The 22,845-nt window shown below is 54.5% G+C and overlaps 2 protein-coding genes across 2 annotated transcripts; one reads left to right on the top strand and one right to left on the bottom strand.

The window, feature by feature from the left end:
• Nucleotides 1–89: 89 nt before the first annotated feature.
• BZA05DRAFT_37882 (uncharacterized protein) lies at nucleotides 90–7,670 on the top strand. The gene is made up of 4 exons (XM_051481870.1): nucleotides 90–1,417; nucleotides 1,666–5,125; nucleotides 5,208–6,892; nucleotides 6,948–7,670. Exons 1-4 carry the CDS (start codon nucleotides 219–221, stop codon nucleotides 7,300–7,302), a joined length of 6,699 nt encoding a protein of 2,232 aa, XP_051339662.1. The 5' UTR covers nucleotides 90–218; the 3' UTR covers nucleotides 7,303–7,670.
• A 4,399-nt stretch (nucleotides 7,671–12,069) lies between these two features.
• Nucleotides 12,070–13,354, bottom strand: BZA05DRAFT_452118 (uncharacterized protein; the record flags this gene model as incomplete). Its single annotated transcript, XM_051487463.1, has 5 exons — nucleotides 12,070–12,205; nucleotides 12,272–12,283; nucleotides 12,520–12,638; nucleotides 12,753–12,762; nucleotides 12,849–13,354. The coding sequence occupies 5 exons, from the start codon at nucleotides 13,352–13,354 to the stop codon at nucleotides 12,070–12,072; spliced, it is 783 nt and encodes a 260-aa protein (XP_051339661.1).
• Nucleotides 13,355–22,845: the final 9,491 nt, after the last annotated feature.

Genomic DNA, 22,845 nt, shown 5'->3' with positions numbered 1-22,845 from the left:
CCAACCCCCAAAAAAGCCCGCTGCGAGCTTAAACGACGGATCTCTAATATAGGGGGCCAAACAAACTAAACGTCGACGCAACACACATCGAAAAGACAGATAGACTCTGGCAGGGAAAAGGCAAATTCGACTTCAGTCATTCTGGATAAACTCGACGGCTGAAATCAGCAGTTTGTTTCATTCGACATTTGCCTCGGCTCATCCGGCGAGCGGCTAGCATGACGTCTCGGCATCCTCCATCCCGGCCTGCATCACCAACGCCCTTTGCCCGCCGGCCTTCCGTGTCGACGCACCAGCCACCACCTTCGACTCCATCGTTTGCGTCATATCCGCAGCCGATAAGCCGACCTGCAGATAATATATCGCGGGAATTTCCCCGCGACGCTCCCAAAGGTCCCAAAGCCCTCTGCAACAATAACAACAATAATAATAGCTCGCTTCCATCTTCATCGGCGGCCACGACACCTTCGTCTGCGCACTCGCCGCATAAATCGAACTTCACCTTCCCGTTGACCCAACAACAGTCATCGCACCATTATGCGCCTCCAGGATCGGGTGTACCGCCGGCTCCGCGGGGTCCAGTAGGTAGCGTGGGCGGGAGCTCGTACACGCCTTCGGGACCGCGCGGAGGCACCGGAAGAGGTGGAGGTAGTGGAGGTAGCGGTGGCTCGGTGGGTGCGAATCGGTCGCCCGTCACATCTACCGCGCCAGGTGGCTCAGGCCATCCGGCGCCGCTGGGAGGGCCGTTTGGCAGCGGGTACGTTCCGGAGGGAGACAGGTACAGGGGAAGCAGCCGGAGGCGATCGGGTGATTGGAGTGACTCCCTGCGTGGAGGACGAGGGCGCAGTAGGGAAAGAGACTATTCCGACTACGGCAGTTCGCGTGGTAGTGTGGATCACGGACGGGGTGGATTTGGATCCAGGTTCAACGATCGGGAAAGGGATTTTGATAGGGGCCGCGACTTTCGAGATGGAAGAGGTGGTTACTATGGACACCGGCCGAGATCACCTTCGAGGGAAAGGGATAGGATATCGCCGTATGGTCTTGGAAGGGGCGACAGAGACCGACACGATCGCGGGCTTGGGTTTATCGGCGACCGGAGGCCAGATCGCGAGAGGGACCGCGAACGCGAGCTACGAGACCGTGAGCGCGAAAGGGAAAAGGAGAGGGAAGTCAGGGAACGTGAGCTCAGGGAGCGCGAGAGGGAGAGGGAGACGAGGGAGACCAGGGAACGCGACCCCCGCTTTCCACCCGCACCACGACCAATACCAGTACTGCCGGCAGCAGCAGCAGCAGCAGCAGCGGTACGGGATATCCGAGAGAGAACTCGCGGTTCCGAAACCAGGGAGTTTCACGGCCCTGTGGACTCCAGCCAGGCCGACCGCGACCGGATCAAACGGGAGAGGGATGCCGCAGAGTAAGTTTATTTCTTTTTGTCCTTTTGCTTTTTTTTTTCAATAGATTTTTGGCGCCTTTGCTTGTCTTTCATTTTTTTCTTTCATGGTGCCCTGGCCGTGGCCAGTGCGTACAGCATGGGGCCACATTTTCTGCTTCGCAGACGGCGGGTCTTTTTCTTTGGAGGATTCAGTGGCTAATTTCCTTCTTCCTTTCTTTGCGTTTTTTTCTCAACAGATGGAATCGCAGACGTGAGGCTGAAAAGGCTAGATATTCCAGTAACTCTGGACCCCCGTCAGCGACTTTGCCGCCGGCGGCTTCTGCAGCTTCGCCGCAACCTACGACCGCTTCGTCTCGCCATGGGAGCCAGCCTGCTCCGACACCACCACCGCCCCAGGCACCGCCGCGGATTCCCACATCATTCACCAGCCAACATCCCGCTCCGTGGGCTGTGTCGGTCAATGGTGCTGGTCCGCGGGATAGGGAAGGTGGCATGAAGAAGGAAGACGCACCATCGAAGCCAATTGAGCGTCGTGTACCACCTCCGGCGCCATTGGATCTTGCACCGTCACGGCCGAAACGGGACTCGATAGAAGATGAGAAATCATTCTCTGCGTCTGTACCATCGTCAGCCCATTCACAGCCGACTTCCCAGATACCAAACGCGTCCAGTCCGGCATCAGGACCGCTGTCAGCTCCTCCACTCAGGTCTTACTCACCCTCTATTCCGTCCCAGCCAACCCTCGGTCATCGGTCCGGAAACTCTATGTCAGGCGTTGGTGTTACACCTCCGACTGGCCCTAGAGCAAGCCTTCCGCCCACTGGGCCCCGCGGTCATGTTGGCCAGGGTGATAGGAAGGAGAAATGGTCGGCGGAGCCGACGTGGGGGAATGTTCAGCAGCAGCAGCAGCACCAGCCACAACAACCACAACAACCACAACAACAGCCATCCCAGCAACAGCCTAAGAAGGTTCCCTCACGGGAGTCGCTGCGTGAGGGACCCCGCGAGGCACCGCCAAGGAACGACTTTGGTGGTGCTGGCCATGTTCATCCAGATCGGATGAAGGAGATTGAAACAGCTGCAAAAGTACTAGAGGATAAGGATGTACCGCCGCCGCAGGAACAGACGGTCGCCAGTAGAGATTTCAAGGAAGCTTCCGGACCTCCTCCTCCACCTGCACCCACGCTTTCTCAGCCAAGTTCGAGTGTCGTATCTTCGCGTCCAGGAAGCTCGTCATCGAACCAAGGATTCCGGGGACACTCACTGGGTCCTTCATTCCCTCCGACAGTGCCCGCAAGCTCGACAACGACGCCGGCGCCAACCGGTTCTGTAAACGACATGCATAGTAAGACTCCGCCTACGGGACCCAGGAACTATTGGCACCGTGGGGAGCGGGTAGGTCTTGGTTTCCGGGTTGCATACTCACCGGATTTGAAGGGGGGGCCTGGTGGCGGCAAAAATATCATTCCAGCATTTCGTGGTAATAGAGGCGGAATTGCTCGGGGTATAGACCGTGGCGGCAGACGAACTGGCTCGGGTAGAGGCGGAATGAACGGGGAGCGTGCTCGCTCTCGGGAAACACCATCGGAGGTCGACTCGGTTGAAGCTAAGACCGACGATAGGGGCCGAGAGAAAGATGAGAGACTTGCAAAGTCCGATTTCGACATGGTTGATGCACCCGCGAATGCGATGGCAACCATCGCGAGCGTATCATCAATCAAATCCGAGAAGGAACCCAGTGCCAACGAGAACCAGGAAACAGCAACGCAACCGTCTCCGCCGGTAAAACCGGAAGAAGAAGAGGAAGAAGAAGATGGAATGGATGAGGATGAGGATGAAGATAGACTCACCCAGCAGGATGTCATTGTCAAAATTGCTGACCTGGATCGTGACGTCGAGCGACTGGAAGCCAAACTGTTGGATCTCGCTGCGCGCAAGGCTGAGCACATATCCGCCATCAAGGAGGAAGAAGCACGGGAAGCTCTGGCTACAGCCGAGCCAGTCCCCGCTGTTGAAGAACTGGCTGAGGATTCGAAACTGGTCATCAAGCAGGAGCCGACGGCAACGTTGACACCCTCCATGTCGCCGACATCGCCTACGCCATCGCCCTCTGCATCTTCTGGTTCGCCTGCATCGCCCACTTCTTCCGAAGCGGATTCGATGGAAACGGAGTCCGATGATTCGTTCACTGCTTCCAGAAAGTCTGCTCCTGCCGATCTTCCGTACTTTCACTTTGGCCCGGTTACCAAACCTTCAACGCTGGAATTCTTCCAGGCCAATCTCGAAGAGCATGCTGACATCAAGGATCTACTCACCTTGGAAATCTCCAAGCACAAGAAGGAGGTTTTTGAGAAAGGCAACAAGTTGAAGCGAAAGTATAAGGAACTGCACAACGAGTGGAGCCAGAAGTGTCGTGAGCTCGACAGGGACTCTAGGAAGAAGAAGGGAATCTGCGAGCCGGCCGATGCGGCGGGAGTATTGCCTGCACAGGCCGTTACCCCAGGATCGGAACCGGTTACCCGTCGCCGAGGAGGAAACGTTCCGGTCGGCGATGTTGTTCGTAGCGAGGCGGAGATGGAGCAAGTGATGAGGGATCTTGCGGAGCAGGACGCGGAGAAAGATGCCAGGGCTAAGCTTGACGGTCCCAAGGAGGCCGTCGTACCGGATATGATCTTGGATGATCGGGAGAAGCTGATGTTCCGCGACACCAACCGCCTGCTGAGGACGAATGAGGAGATCCTGCAGGCGTACAGGTACGAGATCCCTGCCGACGACTTCAACGATGAGGAACGAACGAAGTTTTGCGAGCTTTACATACTGTATCCGAAGCAATGGCACAAGATCTCCGCTGGAATGGAGACCAGGGATACCAAAGCTTGCATTCAACACTACTACATGACCAAGAAGTCGATTAACTACAAGGATCTGCTCAACAAGGGTAAACGGACTCGCAGAAAGCGTGGCCGCGGCGGCGCACCGCAAAAGACTCGACAGAGCGCGTTGCTTGCGGATTTGGGAAAGGGAAAGGGAGCCGGAGGAACCGGAGAAGATGAGGATGGAGATACTGAAGATGTCACCCCTGCACCCATCACGGAGAGAGGACGTCCGAAGCGTGCAGCTGCTCCCACTTTCGGCCAGGATCCTAGGAATACCGACAACGGTTTCAAGGCTGACGAGGGCGAGGTTCAGAGCGGTAGTCGGAGAGGCGGGAATAAGGACAGCAAGGGTGATGATGATGGAGCTGAGAAGGGGGGTACTAAGAGAACCAGGGGAGGAAACAATGCTGGACGTGAGAGGGGTAGCAAGCGTGTCAGGACTCCTGCTGCCACTCCAGTGTCCAGTGTTCCCGCCACTCCGATGCCTCAGCCCGTTCTCACCCCAATCGTCGAAAAGAAGCCGGTAAAACCCAAGGAAGATCTGGGGCAGAGGGAATCGGACGCAGTGAGCGCATTAGCTGGTCTTTCGAGCACGACGCCGGAAATCGCGCCGGCCCCTCCTCCGATCAACATCGTCATGTCCACCACCACGGAGATTCAACCTCAAACAACTCCCCGGACCGCTACGTCGACACCGAAGAAGGATAAGGATAGATCTGATCGCTCGATGGGTCCGGCTACGTCTAGTTACTGGAGTGTGCCAGAGCAGACCGACTTTCCGCTCCTTCTTGCGTCCTTCGGAACGAACTGGGGCTTGATCAGTCAGCGACTGGCTACCAAGACGACTGTAATGGTATGAATTCGCTCTCTATTATGGTGAAGTGGCTTGTTTTTTTTTTTTTTTTTTTTTTTTTTTTTGCTAAATGAATATCTAGGTGCGGAACTTTTATACCCGCCAGGTAGAAAGTGGAAAGTCTGAGTACAAGGAAATTGCCGACGAGGCCGATCGTAAGATCAAGGCCGGTGAGACGATGCCTCCGGCGCCAGCTCCTGCTACACTCCCAAAGAAGCGCTACGACATGTCCAGACCTCTGCTCAATGATCCGATGGAGATCGATACCGACAATGTTAACCGCGGTTCTGTTCCTCCTCCAATCTTTGGCCCTGTACTCCCGCCGCCGCAGACACCCCTGCAGAAGCCTGCGGCTGGTGCAGTAGGTACCCCGCCAGTGATGCCATTGCAATCCAGCAGCACGCCTACGCCAATCGTGGTACCAACACCAGTGTCAACGCCAGCGCCAACGCCAATACAGACACCAACGCCGACGCCAGTGCCAGTACCGGTACCAGTACCAGCGCAAGTGCCAGTGCCAGTGCCAGTGCCGATGCCGATGCCGATGCCGACGCAGATGCCGATGCAGATGCCGACGCTCGCGCCAGTGCCAGCACCGGTGGCAGCTGCTGCGCCAGTGGTTGTCAAACTGGAACGCAACATTGCTCCGGAGAGGCCTCCTGCCGAGAGCAAGCCAATGGAATCGTCCCAACGTCCCGTCAAAGAGCGGACGTCATTACGGGAGAGGAATGAAAGGCCCGAAAAGATCGAGAGAATGCCCCCCCAGCAGGAGAGGTACCTGGCCGATCGAGGACCGCATATTCCTGCCACTCCACCTTCTCAGCAGCCTCTATCGGTTGGCATGAATGCCCCGCATTCTCAATCCCAGCACACGTCGCCGGTTCGCCCGGTACGTGGCCATTCACTCTCGATACACAGTGCGTCCGTTCCGAACACTCCGGTGCAATCGACCAAACCACGTGAATTGCGTGAGACCCGGGAAGTTGGGCGTGAAGTGCGGCTAGATACTGCTCCCACTCAGCGGTCGGCCCAGAAGCCGCCACAGGCACCTCCGTTGGCGCTGCCACGCCAGGAAAGGCCCCCGCCCGTTGTTATCCCCTCACGGCGTCCGATAGAGCATATGGAGCGCAGGGAGCTTGGGATGGCGCATATGTCGGCGTCAATGCGTGGCCCAATCGAAGTTTCTGCTTCGTCGCCGTCGGTGCCTCCGACCCAGCAACAGCATGCACGATTCTTTGACGTCACCCATCAAGGACCAGATATGCCTAGGGCAGGGGTCCAGCAACAGACCCAGATGGCCATTCCTCAGCAGCATGCGTACACTCCACAGTCGCAGTCACCCATGCACGCGCAGCAACCGTCGAGAGGTCATCCCCCGCAGCAGCAGTCGCAACCGCAACCGCAACCCCAGCCCCCACAGCGACCGCAACATCAGGCACATCCTCAGCAACATATACAGGCTCAGCAGGCTCAGCACCATCAACAGCAACATCCCCCTCTCCAGCAGATCCAGCAGGGTCCGCAACCATTGCCGTCGTTACAGCCGTTGCAACGTTCTCAGGCCCAGCAGCGTCCTCAGCAGGTCCAGCATCAGCCCCAGCCTCAGTCGCAGCATCAACACCATCTGCACCTCCAACAGCAGGCACAGCAGGCACAGCAGGCACAGCAGGCACAGCAGGCACAGCAGGCACAGCAGGCACAGCAGGCACAGCAACAGCGAGAGCAGCAACAGCGAGAGCAGCAGCAGCGAGAGCAGCAGCAGCGAGAGCAGCAGCAGCGAGAGCAGCAGCAGCGGGAACGGGAACGGGAACGGGAACGGGAGGTGCAGCAGCGAGAGCGGGAGCAGCAGCAACGGGAACAACAGCAAAGGGAGCTGCAACAACGGGAACAGCAGCAACGGGAACAGCAGCAAAGGGAGCTGCAACAACGGGAGCAGCAGCAGCGGGAACAACAGCAGCGGGAGATACAGCAGCGAGAGCAACAGCAGCGCGAGCAACAGAAGTTGCAGCTCCAACAACAGCAACAGCACGTTGTCCACCAGCAACATCACCAGCAGGCGCATCAGTTGCATCTGCAAGCCCAGGCCCAGCCACAGCCGCAGCATATGCAACCCTCGAGACCAGTACCGCACCCCACAAGTACGCCGCCGCCGGGTGAGCCTTTACGCAGACACATGATGCCTCCATCGCCTCGGTCGACCCCAGTGTCCAACATTGCGCACAGCCAATTCCGTCCGCCCTCCAGGCCTCCGTCGCCGCCGCAAAGGTCGATCCCACAGGCTGCGCTCTCGGCACCACCGCCGTCCCAGGCTCCTGTTGCTTCTTCTCCCATGCACACCAACACTCCACCACCGGCTGCTACGAAGCCTGCAAGGGCCATTAACGTTATGTCTCTGCTGAATCCTTCAGATGATCAGCCTACGTCGCATCCTCCCAGTAGACCTTCTTCGGTAGCCCCCACCCGTCATGTCCCTCCCCCTCCACCACCTCCGCAGCACTTCCAGGCCCCGCAGACTCAGACACCGCGTCCGACGTCTATTCATGCGCCACCGCCGCAGCCCCCGACGCAGCATGTGTATGCTACTGGAGACTCGCGCGACATTCGCGACCCTAGAAGCCTCAGGGATCGCGAAGTTAGGGAGCCACCAAGGTATCAGTCTGCGTACGAGCCTGACCTGCGAGGTGACTCGATGCGCGGTGATCCCATGCGCGGTGATCCCATGCGAGGTGACCCCATGCGTGACACGATGCGTGGAGATCCAATGCGTGGCGATCCAATGCGTTTGCGCACGGAAATGCGCGGAGACATGCAGCCAGACCCGAGAGACATGCGAGGTGACATTCGTGGTGGAGATATGCGAGAAATGAGGGAAGTCCGCGAAGTGCCGGAGGCTAGGGAGTTGCCGAGACGTGATGTGTTTGCAGGTTACGGAGTGGGACTTCCCTCTTTTACCTCGCCTCAGACCCATTCGTCCTACCGCTCTCACCAGTATGTCCCACCGCCGCCTCCCCGTGAGCCGGGCTATTCGGCGCCTTCGACACCGGGACACCACCGTGGGGACTCCTATCCGCCGCCTCCGCAAACTCGTGATTCTCCATATTCACACCAGGGCCAACGGGATTACGCTCCTCCTACCGCGTCGCGGGAGTCGTTCGTCCACCCGGTCAGGGATGTCTACAATGCATCATCTCCGCGTGGATACGCTCCGCCTCCGCAGTCTAGGGAACAACCTGTATCGGCGTACTCGTCTCGTCCGCCGCCGGCACCGCTGGCTCCGTCGCTGCAGCAACAGCAGCAACAACAGCAGCAACAACAACAGCAGCAGCAACAGCAGCAACAACAGCAAGCGTACAACCGTTACCCACCAAGCGGACCTCGGGCGTACTCACCATTCCAGCCCTCACAGGGCCAGTACGCGGCACCGCCGCCACAGCAAATGCAGCAGCAGCAACCTCCTCAGTATGGATCGCTGCCACCGCAACAGCAGCAACGCCCACCACATCCACCACACCCGCAGGGATACCCACCGTACGATAGGGGATACGAGAGGCATTGAAGTAGAGGAGACGGGGTTCAGTTGTAGGATTTCGTTGTTTATTATGTTCATTGTTCATCATTAGTCAAGCGTTCGATGTTTGTGTCTCAAGCTCAAGTCTGTTCCGTTCCGTTTCCGCTTCGATGCATATACTTGTGCTTTCCGTTATTCATTTTTTGCTTTGTCGCTTTTCGGGGGGTGTTTGATGTCCGTGGTTTTTTTTTTTTTTTTTGAAAGAGGAGTTTATGGGTTTCGTGGGGTTTGTTCCGGTTATTTGTTCATGATATGCGGAATACAGATTGGATTGGATTGGATTGGATTGTGGATTGGATTGTGGAATGGAATTGGATTGGATTGGATTGGATTGGAAAGATAGTAGTAGCATATATTATTACAAGCACAGGCACAAGCACAAGTGCCTTGTGCGTTCTTGGATCTGCCGGGCATCGTTTTGTGTTTTGCGTTTTGCGTGTGGCGGTGGGGATAGAGGAAGTGGGATGGAGGAGGTGGGATAGGGGAGGAGGATTGTTGTATGTAGTGTGTATGATACATAACCCTTTTCCGAGTCTCCTGTATCGAGTGTGCTGTATCGAGTGAGCATGATGGTGTGTTGGTGGGTTGGCGAGTGTGTTGGCGAGTTGGTGAGTGTCTGCTATGATGTACTGCTGCGATGGGAGATAGGTCGTGAAGTACCTGCCCAAGAGGTAATAATCTGAGTGCTGTTCGGTCAATTTTGGTTTTTGTTTAATCAGTAATTGCATGCGACCTAGGCAGGTACCGTATCTACTCGTTCATAAGATCCAACTACTAAACATTCTGAATGAGCTTGCCTAGTGGGTGGGAACGGGTGGCACGAGCGCGGCGACAGAGGGCTGTACCTAAATGGCGACGAAAGTGGTTAATGGACTTCCATTGCCACTTGGCAAGCTCTTTCGGAATGTTGAGCGGTTGTGTCTTATGAACGAGTAGATAGGGAGATCTGGATCATGGCAATATCACCCCGTTCGCCCCCCCACGTTTCCACGCCACTGTCCAACCCAGCTTTCACTGAGCGGCCCGATGTGGCTTTCCCTGCCTTCCGCCCATGCTATTCGGTCAAGTCAAAACGGCGCCGAATAGATACTGACACAGCCGCGAGTACGAATCGGCAATTGTGATTGAGTCCGATTGACCCCGGGGGATATTTAGTCAATTACCGCGATCGACTCCGCCCCATCTCGAGTCAATAATTGTGATTGAGTCCATTGAGTCCGTTTGACTCGGGAATACCTATGTCCAGTCAGTTTCCTGGGTTGACTCACTGTGGTTACGTGCCCATATCTCGCTGCCAGATCACGCTCCGGATCTGCGCACTTGACTAGAGTAGGTGCTCCAATCGGTCTTCCCGCAGGATTCTTTCAGTGGGTGGCCTGTCGGGACTCAAACTACATACCCATGCGAGCGACACTACTACCGTGCTGACGTAGGTAGGCAGTCGACAAGTATCACAACATATCACTCCGCCTCCGAGCTGTTCGGTCGTGTGAATTAATCGGACATATTATCTAGATCATGGTAGGTTAAAGGAAGAAGCAAGAAGGAAAGAGGAAATGAATGAAGGTACTCATTACTACTTAGAGCCCGTTTGGATGGCCTCAGTTTTCACTTCCAGTTTTAGAGCGAAATTCAGTTCCCCGACGGGACACCAAATTCTGTCCAGTTTCAGTTTCCGGAGAACTGAGATGAACAGAGTGTTTGGCAGTTCTCAGATTACTCAGCCATAAGTCTGAATAATAGGCTTCACCAGAACTTTAATAGTGGACACATTGTGGCCCCGCTTTTTTCTCTTCCCCGTAAAGGGAGTCCATCGTGAAGTTAAAATGCGATACTGAGTAGCGGCAAAGAAATGACCTCTCGAGGTCAGTACCAGTTTCGTCGCTGGAGCCGCACAGTTTCAGTTTTTTTTAAGGTTTTTGTGCTATCCAAACGGGGTCTCAGTTCCATTTGCTCAGTTTCTCGAAAAACTGACAGTTTTCGCTAAAACTGAGGTCATCCAAACGGGTCCTTAGTTATCATAGTCCAGTTGTCGTCCCGTCCGGTCCACCTCCTGTAACCAAGCTCAACCAAGCCCAGCCATGTCAGAAATCCACTCCCTCGCTCGTGGTATTCGTGCATCCTCCAAGCATTCTCCTGAACAACGGAACGTTTTGCCAACGACACACTTTTTGTTTTGTTTTTGTTGTTTAATTATCATTGCATTCGACCTTATGTATGTAGTAGATCATGGCAGATTATATAAGTAGATATCCTTTTCCACCCGGCTGTCTCCGACCACTGGCCGCTGGCCGCTCTCCGTCCAGCCCTCCCCGAGTCCCCGCGAGTCAATCCTCCTCCACCGAAACACTCCGCTCAACCACCCGCTCAACCACCCGCTCAAACTCCATCTCAACCGCCTTGTCAATCGTCTTGTCGCTGGCCTTCTCAACCGCCCGCTCAACACTCTCCACCTAACCCTCCCCACCAGACCCTCTCCGCCAGAACCTTTCAACTAAACCCTCTCCACTCAACCCGATAGACAGAAAAGCAGAAATGGAAAGCAAAAACAGAAAGCAAAAACAGAAAGCAAAAACAGATGAACAGAAACAGGAACAGAAACACGCAGCAAAAACAGAAAGCAAAAACCGAATGTAAGAAATGGAAAGAAAGCAAGAACACCACCGAACGATAGACAGCACATAAGTGCTGCTGCTCCTCCACCGAACCCGGACCACGGACCACGGCTCGCTTCGGTCCCGCTCGCCAGCGGCCAGACCGTCGAGCTCCTCGAACTTTGGGAGAGCCATCTCGACGGTCTACCAAACTGCCAGCCTGGCCCGGGAACGCACCAGTCATCCAAGGGCCAGGACCACATTTCCTATGAAAATAGGACTATCCAATAGATTGTGCCGAATACTCCCGCTCGCTCGTCTTCAGTGAATTGAGCGAGACCGAGAGCACGCTCATCCCACACGGCAGGATCAATCGGACGCCCAGCAATAATCTTCGCCTTCATTCTGCGTGCTCGTATGCAGTCCAGGCGTGTAAACGCTGCGTAGTTGGTCGAGTCCCGCTCTGGAAGATGGTCGTAATGCTGTGCACGAGATAACTCGTGACAACGGAACAAGACGTTCGCGGGAGGGAGCGTAAAGACGCTCAATCGGTACGTCGATGTCGGGCGACAGTGCTCGGCGCCATCTTGCGCCTTTGAAGACAGACAGCACATATGAGCTGCTGCGTTGCCACCGGACCACGGAACACGGACCACGGTCCGCGGCTCGCCTCGGTCCCGCTCGCTAAACGGCCCAAGCTCTGGTAAGGTAGAGCATCCGAGTCGACCCAGCGCGGACTTGTCTCTCAATGCGAAACCGTCGATCATCTTCATGGCTGTCGTCTAGGCCGTAAGAACAGAATCCTTGGCGTCAAACTCGATAGTGGCTGGGAGTAGACTCTCTCTCGGGAAGTAGCCGTGGCGGAATTTCCATTCTTCTCGTTGACAACCTTCAGGCTGTTTTTGTGTTCGTACCGCACTGTATCGATTGTCAGTAGCTGCAACTTGCAGGGCGTTTGGAGCGGGAAGATTAGAGCCAACTTACGCCTCTGAAGAACTGCCGGACTTTCGCGTCAGGATAGTCTTGCGGATAGTTTCCACCCACCCGCAACCATGCCTCGCCGCTCAACCCTCTTCCACTCATCCACTCAACCCGACAGACAAAAACAAAAACAGAAAGCATAAACAGAAAGCAAAAACAGAAAGCAAAACAGAAAGCAAAAACGGAAAGCAAAAACGGAAAGCAAAAACAGAAAGAAAAATAGCAAGGAAGACGGGAATCGGACGACAGACAGCACATCAGTGCTGCTGCTCCTCCACCGAGCCGCGGACCACGGTCCGCGGCTCGCCTCGGTCCCGCTCGCCAGCGCCAGACCGTCGAGCTCCCCAAACTTTCCATTGACAGGCGTGGCCTGCATTCCAGTCCTGAAGGTTCCATATTTCATGTCGCGCCGTATGGAAGAATCGTTTCTTCTCTTCCTCCTCGGCGGATTCCGCGAGGATTTGGATGGCAGCTACACGCTCACCGTGTAGACCCTGCATCATATCATCATCATGTTAGCATACTCGAACAAACTAGAACTGCATAGAAATCTCGCACGATTACTGGGTAGAGTACTAACCATATTGTTGGCCAACGACTGGCAAAGCACCGCGAGGCTTCGCTGTCGGTTTCGAGCTCCAGGGGATCGGTCGTCACCTCGGGTGAGGGCGTGATGGTGTCGCCTGTCACTGGGTCGAAGGGGATGGTGGCTGTGTAGCCCCCCGCGTGCGAGGAGTTCGCCGTGTCCTCGATCGTGAGTGCTGATGGTCCTACTGCCTCAAAATTCATCTCAATGTCGATAGACATCCGGTCATTGTTGATGCCCTGGAACGTAGTCGGCTTTTCGCCATGGGTTGGATCCGGAATTATCGCCATCAGACGGTGGTAGAAGTAGTTTTGCAACTTCAACGAAATGGTCTGGGTTACGAAGGACTGGAGGAAGTAGGAAGTTGCCGCCTGGTAGAGAAGGGATTTGCCAGTTGCAAGAGAGAAAAGCGAGCCGGCAATGCGCTTCTTCTCCTCCTCCTCGGCGGATTCCGCGAGGATTTGGACGGCAGCTACACGCTCACCGTGTAGACCCTGCATCATATCATCATATTAGCATACTCTAACTAGGTCTATAGAAGCGCATAGACATTTCACACGATTACCGGGTAGTTAGAGTGCATGCCATGTTCTTGGCGAATGATTAGCAAAGGGCAACGTGGTGCCCCTGCTCGATTAACGCAGCGCGGCTGCGCATATGAGGTGGATGCCCGTCAAGGGGATTGTCAGGTGTTGATGTTGATGATGAGGATAGAGAAAGAGAGAGAGGGGAGGGCAGAGAGAGGAGCTATTTATAAGAAAATGGCGGGCTAGGTGCGGCCTGGTGCGGCCTGGTGCGGACGGGGTTAAGCCCGCATCCTCCGCATCCCCGCACACGCCGAGCAACTAGGCACCAGTACACCCTAGGGTGGAAGGCAGGGCGTCTACCAGCAACCGGCAACTTCAGCCTCCAGGACAACCATAGATTATAATATCTAGGAATACCTACCTCATTAGGACTATTATACTAAGTAAAGCCGGCCACTGGCTAGCCTAGCAGACGCTTCGCTATCAAAGTTCACACTCCTCAGCCTTCCGGAAGGAACCCGGGCAGGGAGCTGCTGGGGGCTGATAGGCTGTTAGCGTGATCGGCACGCGAATGGTGCGCTAATCGGCCCAGTCACAGGACGGCGATACTAGATCTAGATCTAGATAAAGCGGAAGCGGAAGCACCGGACTGCACAGCCTTCATGAACGAAGAGCACAAAGCAAATACTCGGGCAAGGGCTAAAGGCCCCAGGCCCCCCAGGACTAGATATGAATATACACAGGCGGGTTTCGGACGGGTTTCGGACGGAATCTGGAGCGAACGGATGTGCAGAGAAATGGTAAAACGGCTCCCACTGGAATGGTCAAAAGTGACAAAATTTAGATGGGTGATGTAACTACTACCAAGAGGCCTATTCCCTACATGTCCGGGGCGTGTGTAAATTTGTTGCACTACAAAGTATGCCCGATTAGGAGGCGGCAGTGCGTCTACACGACTACACAGCTCACTGTTTCGATCAGTCTGGTTGCAGCTGTGCTGGTACAGTCACGATTGCTACCAGTTACGGTTGCTAGGTACCATGACTGTCGCTGTCGCCGCCTCTGCAGTCTGACCACCGCTAGTTCAAACATCCTCGGTGCCAATACCAAAGAAATGAGCAGCAGCGCTGATACAGAGGTTATTGGGCTGAGACTCGAGTCAAACATAGGCAGTCATGTTGCAGACGGGCCACCGGCGGATACTACTACACCGGCGACGGACTCTACTGGTACTACTACACTGTCATAGTTGGAAAAGCTTCGGGAGGAGCGAAGTGAGAATGTATGTCGCTAGATACATAATGGTAGAGAGCCTGTTTCTACTAACTTACACAAGTTGCTCTACGGAAGAGTCCACTCGCCGAATGCTTTTGATATCACTCGTTGCCAACCTTTCTGCATCGGTCCAAATTGGGCCAACTTAGTGCGCCAAAGGTTAGGAAGGAGACGGAGAGAAGAAAAGAGAGGTATTCGATAGCAGAGTTGTTCGCCGACGAGCGCTGCAGCGGTGCAGCGAGGCAATCCTAGAGTTTCTAGGAACGACGGATGTGGGGAGAAAAGATCCACCAGATCGGGAGGAGGAGGATGAGGAGGAGGCGAGCATCGCATTGGGGGCAGAGCAAGAGTGCCCAGCAGGGTACTGCGTCTGCGGCCGATGCGAGGAAGTCGGAGAGGAGGACACACGGTGATAAGTTGTGTGGAGCGGAAGCGAAAGACGGGGGAGAGAGGCGAGGGGCAGCAGGAGGAGCGGGCATGCAGGCCCATACCGGTCTTTACTGTCAATGAACTTTTTGCTTTTGCTTGTGTCTGCCCGAGGCAGATGGGCAGGGGAAGTGGGGAGCCGTATCGGACTGGTCGGTATCGGGGATTTCACCTCGACTGGCCAGGGCGGGCAGGAAACGGAGTTCGTGGGTTCGTCATACCTAGTCTAGATGGGCTGCATGTGAAATAAAACAGGAAGATCTCTCTCTCTCTCTCCAACTTAGTGCGGTGCAACAAATTTACAAACGCCGGACACGTAGGGGATATGATGCCAACTGTGCAGTCACCGCACGGGCACTGGAAGCGGCCACCAACTGTCTAGACAGCACACTCTCTCAACAGGGTCACCATCTACGAACAAACAAAAATCATGAACGAGTACCTACCTCATAGATACGGTAGATTAGGTAAGTAGCTGATCCCAGGGGCAGAGAATCTATCACCCTCCAACAGTTAGTCGGTTGAAATGGAAACACTGGTTTAAACAGTTCAGTTCTGGTTGATTTTATTCCCGGTTCAGTTGGGAACAGAGGCTGTCAGTTCCCAGGTAGTTTGGATATGTCTGGCAGTTGTTCCCGGGAAAACTGGCAGAACTGTCTGTTCAGCCAGGGCAGCCAAAGTGGGCGAGATAGGTTCCTATTTTGACGGAAAAAGCAATACAAGTGGGTACAGTACTAGTTATCTTCCTCCACCAAAACTCTCCGCTTAATCTCCCGCTCAACCGCCCGCTCGACATCCCGGTGAACCGCCTTCTCAACCGACTTGTCAGTCATCTTGTCGCTGGCCTTCTCAACCGTCCGCTCGACACTCTCCACCCAACTCTCCCCGCCAGACCCTCTCTGCCAGAACCTTTCAACTAAACCCTCTCCACTCAACCCGATAGACACGAAGACAGAAACAACAGAAAACAAAAACAGAAAACAAAAACAGATGAACAGAAACAGGAACAGAAACACGCAGCAAAAACAGAAAACAAAAACAGAAAGCAAAAACAGAAAGCAATAACAGAAAAGCAAAGACAGAAAGCAAAAACAGAAAGCAAAAACGGAAAGAAAATATCAAGGAAGACGGGAATCGGACGACAGACAGCACATATGTGCTGCTGCTTCTCCTCCGAACCACGGACCACGGTCCGCAGCTCGCCTCGAGCTCCCCAAATTATGGGAGAGCCACAGCAGCCTGGCAGTCTGGCGAGGGGACGCAACGCCAGCCCACATGGCCCAAAAGACAGTCGCTGACTCGTACTTATTCTGCGGGGCAGCGGGGATGCTGCGTCCCTATCGAGTTGCCGCCAGCAAAGGGCGGCAACCAATCTGGCCCTGAGGTGCTGGTAGTGCTCCGAACGGAGAATCTAACGAAGGTATCGTGCGCCGCGGCGCATCGATGCTTCTAGGTGGGTGGGTAGTGGTGCAATCGACCAATTCCTGAGCCATTGTTTGTTGGGGCCTTGGCCCTTGTCGTTCAAAATTGATGATGCGCTGGTAGATGGTCTTGAGCAAGTAGCCGGCGTTGAAATTGTTGATCGGCAGCTTGTAAGTATTCGCCGTGGTTGTCATCCGCAAGCATCTCCGGATTAGCTTGGTTGATGGCTAGTGATATCAGTCAGTTCTTGCGGATAAATAAGAATTAAGGGTAGCGAAAGGCATACATGAACCAGTGACGGGTGTGTCCACCTCCATTGGAGTGGTATTTCCCAGCGCATTATTACCCGTGGATCTTGATCCGAGAGTCGATGTGCTTCTTCTCCTACTCCTCGGAGAATCCGCCGAGGATGGAAGAATCGTTTCTTCTCCTCGGCGGATTCGGCGAAGGCGTCTACACGCTCACCGTATTGACCCTGCATCGTCTCCTCGTCTTTCAACTTCATTAGAGCCTTGAGGATATTCTTTATCCTAGTCTCTATCGGCGTGTCGACTCTCATCATCATGTTAGCATACTCGAACAAACTAGAAGCGCATAGAAATCCCGCAGGATTACCGGGTAGAGTACTAACCATGTTCTTGGCCAACGACTGGCAAAGCAGGTTGTTGCTACCTCTGTTGCGCTTGGTGACGCTCAAACTTATCCAAGAAATTCCTCAACTGCTCCGGGGGGGAGACGTCTGATCTTCTCAACTACATGCGGAGGGAAATTTCTTAGCGTTTCCGGGGTCAGGCTGACAAATTGCCGCTGAGCTGCCGGTTGCTGTGCTGTGGCGCCACCCGGCTGCGTTGTCGGTGGTGGGAACGCGGCACCGCGGGTTGGGGCGTGGTATCGGTCGGTTGAGAGCCGCAAGCGGGGGCTGAGGCGGCGAGCCGTTCGGCGGGAACTTGCTCGCGTGCGCACAGGCTTGGCCCATCCGCTCGTTCTGTAACATAGCATGGCGCCGTTGCTGTTCCAACTGGCACTGCTGCGCAGGGGTGAACGTGGCGGTCGGGGCCCGATTCAATACGGGAAACACTTCCACGCCACCGTTGACAAGGGACCCCGCCGCCGCCTGTTGGTTCTCGTACTGCTGAGCAGTCCGTATCAAGTCGTTCGCCATCGGCTGAGGTGCTCTGTTCTGCACTAGGACCGAGGCCGGGGAAGGTGACGGACCACCGAGCCGTTGTACCACGTTCTGTGGCGTCTGCTGCGGTGTGGGTCCCTGTCCCATGGCCCATGGGGCGGACAAGGATCTTGATCCTCAGAGTCCGCGCGCTTCGTCTCTTCCTCCTCGGCGAATTCGGCGAGGATTTAAACGGCGCTTACACACTCACTGTGTAGACCCTGCAGCATATCATCTTATTAGCATAGACATTTCGCACGATTACCGGGTAGTTAGAGGACATACCATGCTCTTGGCGAACGATTAGCAAAGGGCAACGTGGTACCCCTGCTCGATTAGGCAATGCAGCGCGGCTGCGCATATGCATCGGTGTTGGCATCGCCCGAAGCGAAACCTTGGTACCTACGCCCATGTCGAACAATGGGAAGTAGCCGCCAGCCTTGATGGCATCGCTAATCGCACTCCACGGCTCGGTAGTAGGGCTGATGCCGGTGGGGTTGCGCGGCACCGGCGATCGAAGGGAAAAAATGTTGGCGACATCATCGTGTCGTGCCGCGGCGGCGGCGGCGTATGCCCGCATGGCGCTGGGTTCGTTGAGATTGAGTTGGATGCCTACCGAGGGGTTTGTCGGGTGTTGATGTTGATGGTGAGGAGAGAGAGAGGATAGAGAGAGAAGGGAGGGGAGAGAGGAGCTATTTAAAAGAAAATGTGGGTGGCCTAGTGCGGCGTGGTGCGGGCAGGACTGAGACCACGGGCAGAACTGAGACCGCGGCCAGGACTGAGACCGCGGCCAGTATTGAGACCGCACCCCCGCATGCCCACATCGCCGCACACGCCGAGGAACTAGGCACTAACTAGTACACGCCGGAATGGAAGGCAGAACAACTCAGTCATTAGTAATCACATATCCGAATTCACGCTGCCTGTAACTATCGCCACACTCGTCATTTTGATGCTTAGGTAGGTGTGCCCTCTGTGGGGAGTATGTAGCTTTCTTGCTTCACTCCGACGCCTTACGTACATAGAATGAATCGCCGACGAGGCCCAACTTCGTGGAGAAAATGTGATGCAGTCCATACAAATTTCAATCATTCCCATCTTCTTATGTACCGTAACGTATGATACCACTGGCTGCTATCGAGAAACGATATCAACTTTCTCAAACACATGAAAGAAAATACCCGTAGGTTACGACTCAAACACGCACAAGGTCTGTAGATGATAGGGATTAAACACATCAAAGTGCGGCGGGCCCACGCTAATCGGCCATAAAAAAGCGCTCATGGTAATCGGCCACAAGAAATGCCTATGCATACAAGGCCGAAATGAAGCCTCCGCCGCTGTGCGAGAAGAACGATCATTCCATGCCGAAAGGCAGACAATTACCGAGGTAAACGGGATGGCATGATACCCCTTCTCTTGACAGTCACGTCGAGGTGGATGTCCAATACGACAAATACTAGGTATTTTGACCATCCTATTCCGGGACTGATCGGGCTGGTCAGAGGACGGCGGTATGTATGCGGCCGTGGGGATTCTGCCGCCAGCGAACGTTCATACTAAATCTATATAAAGCGGAAGCAGCATTATAGACTGCACGGTCTCCTCATGGGCAAAGAGTAAAAAGCTAACACCCGCGCAGAAGCCGAAGCCCTCCAGCCCTCCAGCCCTCCAGCCCTCCATCCCCCAGGACCACTAATGTTCACCAGCGGGTTTTGGACGGAAGCTGAACCCTGGAGCGATCAGATGTGCGGACATGTGGCAAAACGGCTCCCACCACTATAGAAAGGTCGCAAAGTGACAAAGTCCACATGGGCTACTACTAAACCAAGAGGCCGGTGATACCGAGTGCGCAGTCACCACACAGGCACCGGAAGCGGCCACCAATAGACAGCAAACTCACTCTTAGCAGGGTCACCATCTACAAACAAAATCATGAACGAGTAAGGTAAATGCGGTAAAGTACCTACCTGATCACATAGGCAGATGAATTCTGGTATATACATACCTTGTACATGTAGAACCCGACCAAAGAAACGCGGTATCTTTTTTGTTTTTGTTTAATCATCATTGCATTCGACCTAGGTAGTAGATCATGGCAGATATATACCCGCCAATTTGGAGGCTGATCTAAAAGACAAAATGCAGAACCGAAGAAATTTTTTCCACCGAACACCAACTCTCTTGGTCCTCCACCCCCCCCCCCCCCCCCCCCCCCCCCCCCCCCCACACACACACACATGGTTGATTTACCCGTGCCACCCTGGCCGCCCCGAAGCTTCATCTTTCTTCTGCTATATGGAACTCAATATATTAGATTCATGTCCCTCATCGCGTTCAGTGGTAGTCGCTGCGGTGCTACATACCTGGTAACCGCCAGCAAAGGGCGGAGCAGCGGTTAGTAACCACCGCCGCCGCCGCAACCCTACTACGCGGGGGGGAAATAATCCCGCCCGAACGGTTCGGTCATGGTGATGTCCACGACCCCCTCTGGCGGCGGCGTATGCCCGCTTGGGGCTGGGTTCATTGAGGGCGAAGCAGAACTCGGCCTCGTTGTCGACGTAGCTGAGCTTCTCGAGGTCAAGGTTTGTGGCATCCTCGGACGACAACTTCTTGGGCACGGAGAGCTCAATGATCTCGCCAACGTTGCGGATGTCCCTGGGAAATTCCTAGGCATGACTGTTCGAATGCTTCCTCGTTGGCAAGAGGGAAATCGTCGACTCGTTCGACTTTAGCGATGAGGTAATCATCCCGGTAACCCCACTTCTTGATCTTGAATTTGGACACGCCGACCGTCCAGATATGGCTGCGACCGTCCGCATAAACTTATATGGATTCGATCTGCAGCATCGTTCCATACTCCATGAATGGAGTCCCCTCCGCGTCTCCTACCCCGTTGCTAACGAAGTTTGGAAGCACCATTCCGAACTGTTGAATCAGCAATCGATACCGAGCCTCGAATATGAAAAGCATGGTCGTCGGTGTGGTGCTACATACCTAGTGACCGCCAGCAAAGGGCAGAGCAGCGGTTATCTGCCGCCAACGCCGCCACCGGCACCCTACTACTCGGGTGGAAATAATTCCACCCGAGCGGTACCATATTCCTGGTGGCGGCGTAAGACGACCCACCAAGGGGTTTGTCGAGGGTTGGTGGTGAGGTGAGGGAGAAAGAGTGAAAATGGGAGAGAGAGGAGCCTTTGATTTGAAAGCGGGTTTTATCGAGTGTTGATGTTGAGGATGATGTATTTGATGAGGAGAGGAGAGAGATGAAGGGAGAAGAGAGGAGAGAGAGGAGCTATTTATAAAAAAGTGGGGCGGCCTAGTGCGGCCTAGTGCGGGCGGGTTTAGCCCGCATCCCCGCATCCCGCATCCCCGCACACGCTGAAGAAGTGCATAGGCACCGGTACACGCTAGGGTGGCGCGAAGGGCGACTCTATCGTGAGTAATCACATCCGAGCTCACGCTGCCTATCACTATCGATTTCGACTTCATCCCGAGTCCCGACGCCATACGTAAAGTGAGTCGCTGGTGTGGTCCAACATCGTGAAGAAAATGTGATGCCATACATACTTCCTACATACAAGAATTCATTCCCATCTTCCCATCTTACACAGAAGGTCCGTAGATGATAGGGATTAAACACATCGAAGGGCGGCGGGCCCATAGTAATCGACCACAAAAAGAGCCTATGCATACAAGACCGAAACGCAACCTCCTCCGCTGTATGAAGACTCAGAAGAGCGATCCTTTCCGGCTGAAAGGCATCTGAGATAATAACACAGGCCAACGGAATGGTACGTGTGATACTCCCATCCGGATTCCGCGGACGACAGACACCATAAGCTCCGAGTGATGTTCTATGAAATAGTGCGGTCTCCCCCCCCACTATAGTAGGTACACGTCGGGGTGGAAGGCAGGGCAACTCTCTCATTAATATTCACATATTCAAGTTTCTTATAGAGAATCGAAAAGCACTCGGGCAACAGAAGGGGGTGAAACGGACTTCGCTGCACACCCTCTCAGCAGGGTCACCGTCTACACACAAAATCATGAACGAGTACGGTAGATACGGTATAGTAGGTACCCTTGTAAAAAAAGGGGGGGTTTTTAAACGTGAGCGGTGTGTAAGAAAATGATTGCGCGATCATTAGATTTCACAAGCGGCCCCGCGGTATTGCGCAACTATTGCGCAACTGTTGCATCTAAGGCCCAGTTTGGTTCGCAGCTGCAGTTTGAATCTACCACACAAAAAGTGAGCTGCAGTTTCGAACCGTCAACTTCCCCGAATGGGTGCCTGTTTGACACACCACCCCAAGTTGACAACTCGAGAAACTGCAGATTGTCGACTGAGCCACAGTAAGTACAAATAAACTCTATGGACAATCACCAGTAGTACATGCCAGCATCGCCCTGTAGTCGACCCAGCCATAGTCCCCCTTCATTACGCCTATGTAAGATGTCCGACACCGGCCACCTCCTATGGTTCCTCCGCTGCGACTGTGGATAGGAGGGGTTACTTGCTGGTACGGCGCAGAGGAGGAGCCGCTGTTGTGAGATATGAGGGGAAATTCCCTAAGTGACAGGAAGGGCCACGTCGCCGCTGTAAAAAGCTATTTATGTAGTTATGGTTTTCTGGCGTAACTAGCCCCGAAGTCAGAGAAAAAAGGGTGGTGCTGTCGAACATCTGGGTTGCCGAACGGTCATCAGGGAAGTTGAGAGTTTGGAACTGCAGCTTGGGCAACCTTCAACTCGCCAAAATGCACATTTCTAAACTGCAGCTGCGAACCAAATTGGGCCTTAGCATTTTTCCACAGTTGTCGTCACGTTTCAGCAACCCAAACGTTTGTCAATGGTCTGTCAACCAGATCTAACCAGGCAAACGATGGGATGGAGGATCTGTGGCACTAGCTGCCATCGTCTGGAACAGAGACAGCGATGAAGCTGTAGTTTCACGCCCGCCCGGATAAGAATAGCATCTGTTGAATATCGCTTTAAAGTTGCAGTTGTCAAGTCTCGTCTCTTCTCCTCATACCTCCACCTCTACCAATGGGCCTCAATTCTGTACTCATGCTTCTTCACCACATCTACTATTCTCGCCGCAACTACTACTGCTACTGCCGATGCAACTGCTGTTCCCCCTCCCGCCGCAATTGCTACTCTCGCTGATGCTCATCGC

This window comes from Tricharina praecox (genome assembly GCF_024521635.1).
Source record: "Tricharina praecox strain CBS 144465 chromosome Unknown BZA05scaffold_11, whole genome shotgun sequence".
NCBI lineage: Eukaryota > Fungi > Ascomycota > Pezizomycetes > Pezizales > Pyronemataceae > Tricharina > Tricharina praecox.
The sequence above is the reverse complement of the archived record's forward strand: the minus strand, read 5'-3'. Positions and strand labels throughout refer to the sequence as shown.